Below are 12,905 nucleotides of genomic sequence, written 5' to 3' on the forward strand. Positions count from 1 at the left end.
CAGTGCTAATGAAAACCAAAATATTTTAACTGTGGTTCCAGAAATATCCAAAGCATCTTCTGGGGTAAAAGTAATTCTGCTCATATAATAATGTACAGAAAATCCAATTTATTAATTAAAATGCCAACAGATTCATGGGTTGGTTCAGTGATATAATAATCAAGAGAAGGCAAACAATAGTGATATTATCAGCCGATTTAAGCATTTTCACAGACGGTTAAATTGGCCGAAATATATCGTGAATAAGTGCGATGCACTGTATTCGCAAAACAGAATCCACAAGAGATGTGTGCAGTCACCGCCCATAAATGCTGCTATTTGTTCTGCAGAATGGAATTACACTGAGACCACTGGTCCTCCATTCATCTGCAGAAGGAGAGCTGTAAAGTCATTGCAAATTTCTTCTCTCGAAAGTCCTGTTTACCTAGAAAGTAAGCCAATAAAATACAAACAAGGCTACACAAGGTAGATGCGAACAGTATGTTCCCGGTAGTGTGAGACTGCAGAACCAACGGACACAGTTTAAGGATGTGGGGTAAATCATCAGATCAGGTGGTGTCTTCAACCAGAGAGTAGTGAGCCTGTTGAATGCACTTCCACAGAAAATAGTAGAGTCTAAAACACCGTTCAATTTCATGAAGGAATTGGATAAAGCAGTGGAGGCTGAAGGGATCAAGGGATTTGGAAGAAAAGTAGGAACGGGCCATTGAGTTGGGTGATAACCCACTATTATAATGAATGGCGGAGCAGGCTCCAAGGGTCGCCGGGCTTACGCTCCTATTTCTATGTTTCTATGCCTACCTTGAAAGGAAGCGCTGGGACGGAGCTGTGTTGACACTAATAAATGGAACCTGGCGTCTAAGAGTTGACGCACCGGTTTAACATAACAAGGATGAAAAATAGAAAAGCAAGGAGCAGTTAATTTAGCAAAACCCGGTTTTAGCTGCACAAGACAGTTTAAATTTTGTACCGATTTGTACTAATTGAAACCACATTGTTATGGTACGATAAGAAGAATTTATGCGGTGCGGTTTATCTTCTGTAATTAAATGCTGGTAGGGTTCTGGAATCCTGTCATACTTGGATTAAACTTTCAGACGAACCACATACACAGAGAGATTTGGAGGCAGAGTGCTGCATGGATTCAGTGACAAAGTGTACACGTGATTCCGAGTTCGTACCAATACCTGAGGAAGTCGGAGAGATGTCCTTGATGAGGAATACTATAAAGAAAGCGGCTCCTGGAAGTGTGCTGTACCCCTACTCCAGACTGAGTTACCTCAATGTGTTGGAGCATCCCTGGACTCCGACAGGAAGGCTGCTTTGTCTCCGCTGTCTGACTCTGAGCCCAGCTCAATCCGGCTCCCTGCGAGGCTCCAGCTCCTCGCTGCTGACGTTTGCCTTTTGATCATTTTTTTTAAAAAAAGAAGCAATGCATCATTCCTCGCCAGTTTGTCTGTGAGAGAAGGCTCGTGGATGGAGCGGCTCCCTTCTCCGAGGAGGCAGAACGGGCAAGGAAACAGCAGCGAGCTGCAGGAGATACGCCTCGGGTTGGCAGCGCTGTCCGGCGGAGCAGGGACCCGAGAAGGAGCAAGTTCGCGCTAGAACCTCGCAAGATGTTGCCGAATGATTCTGCCAGGCACCTGGCCATTCTCGATACTGCCATGGATGCTACCAATTTTACTCGGAATGGGACTTCAAGCGACACCCAATGCAGTGCCATCCTTATCTCCTTCATCTATTCAGTGGTCTGTCTCGTTGGACTCTGTGGCAACTCCCTGGTTATATACGTGATCCTCAGATACGCCAAGATGAAGACAGCCACGAACATATACATCCTGAACTTGGCCATCGCCGATGAGTTACTTATGCTCAGCGTGCCCTTCTTGGTAACCTCGACCTTGCTGGGTCACTGGCCTTTTGGTTCTTTACTCTGTCGGCTGGTCCTCAGCGTGGATGCTGTCAATATGTTCACTAGCATCTACTGCCTGACTGTCCTCAGTATGGACAGGTACATTGCTGTGGTGCACCCCATCAAAGCCGCCAGTTACAGAAGACCCACCATAGCGAAACTGGTCAACCTGGCAGTGTGGCTGCTCTCAATCATGGTCATCGTGCCCATCATTATCTTTGCAGACACAGCCAGCAACTCTGATGGCTCGGTTTCCTGCAACATACAGATGCCGAAACCCACCAAGCGGTGGCTCGCCGGCTTCGTGGTCTACGCGTTTTTAATGGGCTTTCTGATCCCAGTGGTGGCTATCTGCCTGTGCTACATCCTTATCATTGTCAAGATGAGAGTGGTGGCTCTGAAAGCAGGCTGGCAGCAGCGCAAGAAGTCCGAGAGGAAGATCACCTTGATGGTCATGATGGTGGTGACGGTGTTTGTGATGTGCTGGATGCCTTTCTACATCGTCCAGCTGCTCGATGTCTTTGTGGGGCAGCAGGACGCCACGGTCAGCCAGCTCGCCGTCATCCTGGGCTATGCCAACAGTTGTGCCAACCCCATCCTCTACGGCTTCCTATCGGACAACTTCAAGAGGTCGTTCCAGAGGATCTTATGCCTACGATGGATGGACAATGTTGCGGAGGAACCCATAGATTATTACGCCACAGCTCTCAAGAGCAGAGCGTATAGTGTAGAAGACTTTCAACAGGATCCATCAGAATCGAATAGTATGTATCACAATGGTACCTGTACCTCAAGGACCACCACCCTGTGAGTTAGCGCAAGGAAGGCAATTGTAGTGGGGGTTGGGGGGAACAGCCCCACTGACTCCGGAGAAACCCCTCCCTGTGACAGTCTGGCCAAAGTTGTTTTTGTTTTGTTGGGCAGCTTTCTGCTGCTGTTTGCTGAATTGTTGTGTGTCTGTTGCTTGAGGCTGACACCTGCTGTTTTCTCAAGGCCTCGACGTGTGCGCGGTTTCCTGTCCTATCCGTCAGCAGCCTGTGCTGGTGAAGCTTCCCCCCTCTCGGTTCAAGGTAAAATATTGTCACACCTGAAGCACTCTGGAAGCCTCCTGGTTAAATGTCAAGTGGGACCCAAGGTGGTTTTGTGACCAAAGATTCCGCTTCCTTCAAAAGATGTCGAACTGGGGCATTTCTCAACTGTCTGAAATCCACAACCAAAGCCCCCACCTCCACCCCACACGGTCTCACTGAACTCCACAAGTTAGTGCAGTTTCTATGGCGATTTTTTAAAAAAAGTGACTGGATGGTCAGAGCCAGTTTGTAATTTTAGCTGCAGAGGTACTCAAAGAAACAGCAGAATATTACTTCCGGATTATCCTTCGCTTCCGCTCAGTATTGAACTATTATTCCAGCAATTCTGGAATATATCGTCTTTAAACAATCAAAGTGGATTTAAGTTGCGTCTTTCGACGTGTCCTAATTGAGGGAAAAGCGTTTTGACGCACAAGAATCTGAGCACTGATGACATGCTGATCGTGAATGAATGATTACATATTTAGAGGATGATGTGTTCTGCCCTGCAATAGATGAGAAGTGATTTATAGAAAGTTATAGCTTCACACAGTGCACACAGTCCAGGCGGGCTTCCTTTTCGGATTAGCTACTCTTCATGCCTTTTAAAATCTATTTTAAATTGTATTATTCACGGCGGAGAAGGGGTTGTCTTTCAACGTTAGATATTAATCTGTTCAGTGCCAAACAAGGGTCTAATGTAAACTTGAACTAAGAACAAGTCATCATAACATACAATTTGAAAAACTAATGAGGCATTTGAATCTGAATCCAGGATTTTCCATTGACAGTACTTGTAATAGATCTGCCTTACTGCACAGCGGTTCCTATTTGGTCCAGCAAACAAAAAGAACCACGCACAATGTATATTGCCATTGGTTCTTGGTTAACCACAGCGTTGGCCGAAGTGACAATCTGATTTTACTATTAGGACTCAGTTAAGTGGATACACCATTGTCGACCCCTTTACAGACCGTGTGTTCAAAGTAGCAGCGCCTGCACATTTTTAAAAGTCACGCTTAAAAGGCCCAATGAAATCGTTCGGACAATTTACCTGATCACGTATTACAGGAAGCCTATTATTAAATGTCATCTCAGTTAACCTTTCCAGCACGGGATATACTATTGACTCAAATCAAAGCTGAAAAGTCCACAGATTCTACAGCTTTTCTAAAACTGAGAAATTAAAGAATTGGGTCAGTGTATTTGCTCAAAGGAGAAGTGAAACACGCGGAATGAAAAGATGAGTTCAGACAATATATACTTGGTTTGTAAGTGGGCTACAATGTGTTGGGAATGTTGTCCAATGCCATATATCCACTCATTTCTGTTGTTCAATCCGGCACTTCATATAGGGGGCGCTCATGTCTGTGTCATTATTTAAATCGAGTATTATTCAATATTTTAAAATATTAAAGATCAAGTCTGTGTTAAGTATTGTTAGTAAGTTTAAGACTGAAATATTTTAATCAAATTCACAGCTGATTCTTTTCTTGCAAACAGCGGCAGTGTTTTAATGGCATCCGTCCAAACTGACGTTTCTTGGAAACGACATTTACTCATCTGATCAATGTCAATATATGGCCAGTTGCGACCACGCTAACTGCACTTCCGGGTGAATGTCTTAGGTTGTTAGCATATTTACATAGTTCGTAACAATATGATCATGTATCATATTTCTAAATCATCGCTGCTTTTCTTTTACAAATTGCTTAGATGCTTTTTCTATGGCATCATTTACTTAAAGTTGCTAAGTAACTCACAGCAACAACTCGACAAAGAAGGGGAACAAAACTCCTATTGCTCGATAGTTTGATTTGTTACTCTTTATTGTACACTCACTGACATACAAGAGCAATACCTGATCTAATGTGGACATTAGTCCTGTTCAGGAAAGTACACGTAGTAGCCTTTTAAAAATCTGTTATAAAAGAAATCCACTCTTCCTTCATGTCAAACCGGATAAATTGTGCATTACCCTCGGTTATATAACAGTTATGTTCGCCTACTGTACAGTTAACACACGTTGGTGTGAGATGGCAATTGTAGTGTGAGCGCCTCCTCGTGGCTCCTCAATGTGCTGACGACTCACATATTTCACCATTTTCCTTGGGAACGTTAACTTCGTTTTCACTGGCTGATGGGCTTTCCACAAGGTGATTCGCGTTTGTAACAATTACAATTTCCTCCGCGGCCTTATTGTTCACGCGAGGAGCAGAATCTGTGTTTTTCAGCGCCACACCATCCTCGGTAGGTGCCGTTTTCTGGGTGCCTCCTCTCTCCCGTTCCCTAATTATTATTATCACAATCCCGATCAGAAGCAGCATAACTAAGAGGCCGATGACGATCTGATAGATTAGGAAGGGCGAGTTTGAATGAGTTTCCTGTCTTTCTTGTTCTGCACCCCTGAACGTTGGGGGAAATGTCACTGTTGAATTTTCAGCGAGTTGCAGGAAAGGACTTGTTGGAGCTTCAGTGGCTAATGTTGATCCGGGAAAAGAAATGTTGGCTGCTACACTCTCTGTGCCTTTGAAATCGTTCCTCATTGAAGACTCATTGAAGGTAATTTCCAAATTTCCATTAGGAACGCATTTTCTTTGCACAGGGTCAATGGAAAAATCCTTGTTACAGTAACAAAAGTAGTCTTCGGCGATCTGAAAACAACGATTTTGACATGAGTCTTCATTTGCTTTATTCCAGCAGTAATTGCACATGAATGCCACGTTCTGGGAAGATGACCACTTGATTTTCCCGTTCTCGCGGTCACACTGCAAAACGACAGCCTTGCCATTGGGGCAATTGATGATAGCCACTGAACCTAGGGGTAAAACAGATAAAACCTCAGTGCCGTTCTGTCGGGGTTTTTGATACACCACCTCTCCAAATTCAACATTGAGACGCGCACACATTTGGTATTTGCAGAGGAAACCATCATTTCTTTTGCTACATGCAGAGGTTTTCCATTGCAGTTGGATTTGGTTAGTGAAATGCACTTGAAGTTGCACACATCTCTCATGTGTGCATGTTCGCTGAGGTTCCACAATCCAGGGACTGTAAGTGGAATGGTCTTTCCCATCGACCCAGTAGAATCCACGGAGCGGCTTGTCAGGATAGTAACATTGCTTGACCTCCCTGCGGAGTCCTATCCACAAGAGATACCGTTGTGCTTTGAGTGGCACATGAGCTGCCAAAAGCCGCTGGATGTTCTCTGCTTCACTTTGACTTTCCATTGTGCTCAGCATTCCTCTCCTGTCCTCGCATAGCTTCTCGGCGTCTGAAAAGGAGCGTGCATCCAAATGCAAACTGTAACACGTCCCAGCATCGCAAAACGTTGATGTTGTTTCCTGGGACCGAACCTCGGCATTTTGCAAATAATTCTGTAACCAAAGTGAAATGAACACTGAACGAAGCATGTTAGGGCTCCCCGACAGAAGTATTTGCGTTCGTGCAACTTTCTCAGACCGGGAGGCTCCCAAGTCGGTTAGCTTTGTGCACGCTTGACTCCTGCTTCCCGACTGTAAAAGATCAAACTCAAATACGCCCCAACCATAAGGGAAGTCTGATAACTGTATTTATGGCTTGTACATCCTGTGGCTCGTTGACAGGAAGTTGGAATTCCGTACTTTAAAGAGACCTTCTCCAGTACAAAGTTTTTACAAATCTGGAGTGTTTATCAAGCTTTGCAGAGTATCTGGCAAAATATTTTGAAACACACATACAATAGGACTGTTGCTTCACAATATAAAGGAGCTAAAGACCCCGAGTAGCCGAAATGGTATTGGAGAGGACACGGCTTACGGTGTAGCATTGAAACAAGAGAACGGTTCAGTAGCTTTGAGGTTAAAATAAGAATCGGAGCCCTCTAACAACACAATTTTGCATCAAAACCATTCATGTTACATCTGTGTTAGGATAACTGTCAGCTGGTGACAAAGAAACAACAACACAAGTAGAGATGTTTTAAGAAGGAATATAAATATGGTACAAAACTTTTGGTTGAACAACTAGGCATTAGATAGAAATATAGAGCTAACAAGGTGTGGAGCTGGATGAACACAGCATGCAAAGCAGCATCAGAGGAGCCGGAAAGCTGATGTCTCAGGCCTAGGCCCTTCTTCAGAAAATATATACTGCTTTGTACACAGCAGGTTTTGCTGTAAGTTTGATACCTCAGTTCAGTAACAACTACACCCCTGTCTAAAGCATAAATGCCTTTCCCAAGCTATCAGTTTTGAAGAAGGGTCACTGGGCTCCAAAGTTAACTCTGCTTTCTCACCACAGATGCTGCCAGACCTGAGTTTCTTCAACAATTTCTGTTTTTCTTTCAAGAAGTAGCATCACTTCCTTTGAACAACAAACATTACAGGCAGCTAAGGACAAAAGACCAGCTAGACAATGCATGCAGTCCCAACTAAATCATTCAATTCAGATAGGCCTGCAATCAGGCTCCTCAGTCACACTAGAACATACACCAGATGGCTGTCTCAGATGAACACAAGGAATAGTTATCATCAAGAACAAAGAGAAACAAAGAATTATTATGATAAGAATTGTCAGCTGTAGATGGAGGCATTGCTGAAGGCTTGCCATGTGACATTCTGGCAATGTGGTGTTTGCCAATATTATCGCCATTACTATGCCATCACAGGCACATTGCTAATGGATCTCACAGCTGCTTCTGGTAATGTGGCACATGGGCCTTCTCTTAAAGATGTGCAGAATGCTTCTTGCTTGGGTCACCAAGCTGGCAAAAACTCCTTTGCAGCAGCTGATTCAGAGTCAATGTTGGGTAAAGAAAAAGTACATGGAGAAGTCAAGGCAATAGATTAGCATGAAGCTAAATGTGAACACCAGTTCCAATATATGTACGAGTGGCCTGCCAGCCAACTCTTCCTGCAGATTTAACTATACTCATGACACATGTGCCATCCAAGCTTTATTCTTTTGCACTTTTATTCTTAAAAAGTTGACAACTAGAGAAAAAAAATGGTGTCTCATACTGGATCCCTCCAAAACCATGTGTATTGTATTTCCACCTGCATAATTCCAGTGCCAAAAAAGAATTGTTTGCTCGTACACAAATAACAGGAACTAAAGAATGATCCCAACTCAACATATTTTGGAATGAGATAACACAGTGTGAAGCTGGATGAACACAGCAGGCCAAGCAGCATCAGAGGATCAGGAAAGCTTGACGTTTCGGGTTGGGACCCTTCCGGTTGGGTCCCGACCCGAAATATCAAGCTTTCCTGCTCCTCTGATGCTGCTTGGCCTGCTGTGTTCATCCAGCTCTACACCGTGTTATCTCAGATTCTCCAGCTTTGGCAATTCCTACTACTCTGTAACATATTTTGGAATGACTTGAGATGCAAACAATTGAAGAAAACACCAGCAAATGTCAAAGGTAAAAATAACTTCTTAGCCAACCTTACCCTAATTATGTGGGCTGCTGCTATCACAACACTTCAGATCTCAGCACTTGCCCAATCATTCTCCAGAGCAGAGTACTGTGCACCCATTTGACACAGCTCATCACACACACACAGACTGTGGACATCGATTGAATACAGCAATGTCCATTATAGTTGGAAGCCTCTACTAAACACCTGTCATTCTGTCCTCCTAAATATCAACCCAAACACCTGACAGCAAATAAAAAACTAAAAGTATAACCTTCTGTGCTACACCTTACTTGCTACTCCACAATGATCTGTTTAACCCATGTGTTGGCTGTCTTTCATCTCATATCCCCATATGGAGAGGTTTCCTCCAGATATCTTTTGGATCATGGAAAATGGAACAGGGATTCATCAGTAAGTTTCTGTGACAATCCCCATCTACCTTACGGCTGGCTTTAACGTATCACAATGACAGCAGTCCTTGCTAAACAGATTCAAGACAAGCCAGGGCTCCTGTGCAGCCAAGTCCATCGCTGGAGCCTGATTACAAGCAGCTAATGCACTTTTGGAGAGGCACTAATACACTGCATGTAACTGAGACATAGCCCTTGTATAGATTGAATGGCCTTAAACTGAGAAAATCGATTTTGGACATTTGCATTCACTAAAAATGAATACCTTCATGATTCCACAGAGGCTAAAGTTATTACATTTGTTCATTGTTCCATCCCAGTATTAAGCATGAAGTTCAAAGATCCAGATAGTCACCATTACTTGGAAGTAAAAGAAAACCAGAAATGGGAAAGAGAAGAAACCAAAGATTTTGGGAATTTTGATCCTGCCAGCAAATATTAGTTAGTCACCGAAATTGCTTCAATTTCAAATAGTAACAATGGAGCATAGAACAGGAGTAAGTTAATCTGTCCAAATGCCTATTGCAACATTCAGTGAGATTATGATTTCCAACAATCTAATTCAACACGTTAACTCTAATATATTTATCCCAAATTTCTTCATGCATTTCTTTAATGAAAACTTATCAATTCTAGATTTAAAATTAGTAATTGGTCTTGCACTAATTGTCATTTGAAGGAGAGAATTCCAATTTTCTAGAATTCCAACCACCTTGAACTTTTCCTCATTTTACTCCTGTAAGGCTAGTTCAAATCTTTAACCTTAGCTTCCTTGACCAGTATTAATTCTTTGTTTCTAACTACCTTGTCAGTTTCCTTCATACCTTCAAAATTTCAATTAAGTCACCTCTAAACACTTTGAATTAACTTTAATTTGTATGATCTCAATCACATACTTTGGATCTAAAAAAGTAGAACTAAGTCCTTTCACAATGTTAAGAAGATGGAAACAATGAAGGTTCTAAGGAATTTGGGATCGATATATAAACTTGGTAAATCTACATTGCACTTCTGCCAAGACCAAAATATTATTCCAAAAATGTGATGTCGAGAACTGCTCAGAGTACTTTTTATGTAATCTGAGTAGGACTTGGCATGGCTAGCAATTGCACAACTCTGACCCCATTATACTACATATGACATTCAAGATGACAGCAGAGTAGAATGCTTCATCCGCTGTGGGTTTCTTTCTTGTTTCTTTCTCTTTTTTTTCATCCCTTGGTGTTTCTTCTTTTTCCTCACTCCTGGCCTCAGCATGGACCAGTGTCTTGGCAACACACGGTGATTTCTCAGCCCTGTCCCTTGGCTGGCATGGCGGTATTTCTGAATGTGACTTGTTCTGAAGGGAGAGGGAGGAGATAGGGAAGGTTGCAGCAGCAGCAATGGCATTGTGGCCCAATGTGGGAAGAGCGAGTGGAGAAGGAGGTCACCTGGTATCGGCAGCAATGACATTCAGAACAGGCAGCTGAGATCTCCTGAAGAGCAAGCTGAGGGGAGGACTCATAAAGGACTACGTAACTTTTAATATTATTCCTTTATTCTTCTAGTTTATATTTAGAAGGATGTTAATGCTAACTATGAACTTTTTATTAATCCTTAACTGTTTAACTTTCTTTTATTATTTTGAACCTAAGTTTTTTTTGTATCTAGGTACCTTTGTATTTAAGATGATGCAGCGTGTGGCAGCATTAGACACATTTCACTGTACTCCTATACTTCTGTACTTTAGTCAGTGTATCAATAAAATCTAAATCTAAGTCTAAATCTCAATATTCTCTCAATATAATGGTCTGTAATCTATTAGCTCTTTAGATACTGCCTGTACCTGTCCATGATCATTTGATAATGTGTGTGCATGGGCTCAGTTATTTTGAATTGCCACTGCTTCCAGCTTTTCACAGTTTAGATTAGAGACTATTCGATCTTTTTAGGTTCAAAGTGGATGCTCTCATATTTGATCACATTGAAATCAATTTGGCTCAAGTTAGCCAATTCACTTCATCATTTAATATCTCTTTGCACCTTTGTTCTCCTATCTACATTTATACTATCTATTTTTATGTCATTTGACAAATTCGGATATGTAACTTTCTATCTCACTATTAGTCACTACTAAATGCAATGAAAGGTAAAGATCCAACATAGATCCTGCAGGACACCATAAGTCACATTTTTCCAATTATATCTACCCTGGGTAAGTGGGGATGTGGTGTTGATGTGCAAATTGCTGTCTGTGTCTGTGTTTGCGTCTGTTTGATAGTCAAACAGGTTGACTGTCAATCTGTAAATCCTTCCCATACGTCTGATGGTGAGACAGTCTCCTGCTCAGCCAACCTGCAGAAAGCAATCATAAACGATTGCAGTTCTCTGCCAAGGACCTATACAAATCAAATGACGGTCTAAGATTGTCAATTCACTCTTGCAACATGGTATATTAAGAGAGAGAAGGATAGACAGGTATTTGTCCTGCTCTCTTCCTCCTATAGCTTAACCAATTTGCTCATGAGGCCAGTAATTAGTTACAACTCCAAAAACTTCAGTTAGCCATCTTTTAGATTGATCATATATTCATACAGATATAGATGTCTACAGCACAGAGAAAGGCTCTTTGGCCCATTAAGTCTGCATTGGTCAAAAACAGCAACCTAGCTGTTCTAATTCCATTTTCCAGCACTGGGCCCTTGGCCTCATATACCTTTGCATTAAAAGTGTACATCTAAATACTTCTTAAATGTTAGATGGTTTGTGTCATTACAATTTTGCAGGCAGTGAGTTCCAGATTCCTACGCATGGGTGAAAATATCTTTTCTCACATCCCCCTTAAACCATGTGCCCCTTATGTTAGATCTGTTCTACTTCACCCCCACCACCCAGTCATTGGCTCCTTCACAAAGGAGAACAGTTTCTTCCCATATACCCTACCCCTCATAATTCTATACAACTCAATTTTGCGCCCCCTCAGTCTCCTCTGCTTCAAGAAAAATGACCAGTCTATCCAATCTCCCTTCATAACTAAAGTTCTGAGCATAAGCAACATCTTGCTAAATCTCCTCTGTACCCAGTCCAATGTAATCACTCTCCTCCTATAATGTTCATTCCAGAATTGCACACAATATTCTAGCTGTGACCTAACCAACATTGTATACAGTTCTGGCATTACCTCCCTGCTGTTAAACTCTATGCCTTGGCTAATAAAGGCGAGTATCTATATGCCTCCTTTACACTTAATATGTCCCACTAACTTAAGGGAGCAGTGACATGTTTACCAAGGTTCCTCTGATACTGTACTTCCCAGGGTCCTACTATTCATCATGTATTCCCTTGACTTGTCTGTCCTGCCCTAGTGTATCACGTCACACTTTTTCAAATTGAATTCCATCAGCTCGTCTAACCAGTCCTGTAATCTAAGATTATCCTCCTCACTATTTACCATCCTACCAATTTTATCTACAAACTTACTGATCAACCCTCATAGATTCAAGTCTAAATTGTGTATGCCACAAACAACAAGGGTTACAACACTGATCCCTCTGGGATCCTTCTGGACACAGGCATCCAGTCACAAAAACATTCCTCAACCAGCACCATCTGCTTCCTGCCATTCAGCCAATTCTGGGTCCAGTTAGCTAAATTTCCATTGATCCCAAGGACTCTTACCTCCCCTATCAGTCTGATTGCAATGAGCTGTTTGATTTAACTAGAAATCTGTGTTTAAGTGTCTAAATTTACAGAGGCCAGAGTTGAAAGATACTTCACCTCTTTTGAAAAGATTTTGAAGGAGTCAAAAACTGTTTAATGTTCTGGAGTGTCTTGTTAGGTATTACTATGAATATGTGCACCAGTTTGTCAAAAGAACAATCTACAGATTATAAACCTTTTAAAGTGCAATAATCAATACTTCTGAGATTGTTCCTTAAACCTATCAATTAAAATTAAGGATGATAAGAAAGAATCGAAATCAGGCTTTTATAGAATTTGCAAGAGAAAAAGAAATGTTGTGGAATCAGCAGGTTTGATTGCTGAAGTTAGAAAAAAAAAGAGACCAATCATGATAATGGAAGAATCCTGAAATAATATTCTGGTAAGCCTTAAGATCTATATAGATAAATGT

The 12,905-nt window shown here is 42.0% G+C and overlaps 2 protein-coding genes across 2 annotated transcripts; one reads left to right on the plus strand and one right to left on the minus strand.

Annotated features, from left to right (window-relative positions):
- The first annotated feature begins 379 nt into the window (after window positions 1–379).
- sstr1a (somatostatin receptor 1a) lies at window positions 380–8,124 on the plus strand. The gene is made up of 2 exons (XM_048537960.2): window positions 380–5,544; window positions 5,683–8,124. Exon 1 carries the CDS (start codon window positions 1,617–1,619, stop codon window positions 2,721–2,723), a length of 1,107 nt encoding a protein of 368 aa, XP_048393917.1. The 5' UTR covers window positions 380–1,616; the 3' UTR covers window positions 2,724–5,544; window positions 5,683–8,124.
- On the minus strand, window positions 4,787–6,518 carry clec14a (C-type lectin domain containing 14A). Its single transcript, XM_048537959.2, has one exon. The coding sequence runs from the start codon at window positions 6,393–6,395 to the stop codon at window positions 5,055–5,057; it is 1,341 nt and encodes a 446-aa protein (XP_048393916.2). The 5' UTR covers window positions 6,396–6,518; the 3' UTR covers window positions 4,787–5,054.
- Window positions 8,125–12,905: the final 4,781 nt, after the last annotated feature.

Source organism: Stegostoma tigrinum, chromosome 10 (genome assembly GCF_030684315.1).
Source record: "Stegostoma tigrinum isolate sSteTig4 chromosome 10, sSteTig4.hap1, whole genome shotgun sequence".
NCBI classification, from domain to species: domain Eukaryota; kingdom Metazoa; phylum Chordata; class Chondrichthyes; order Orectolobiformes; family Stegostomatidae; genus Stegostoma; species Stegostoma tigrinum.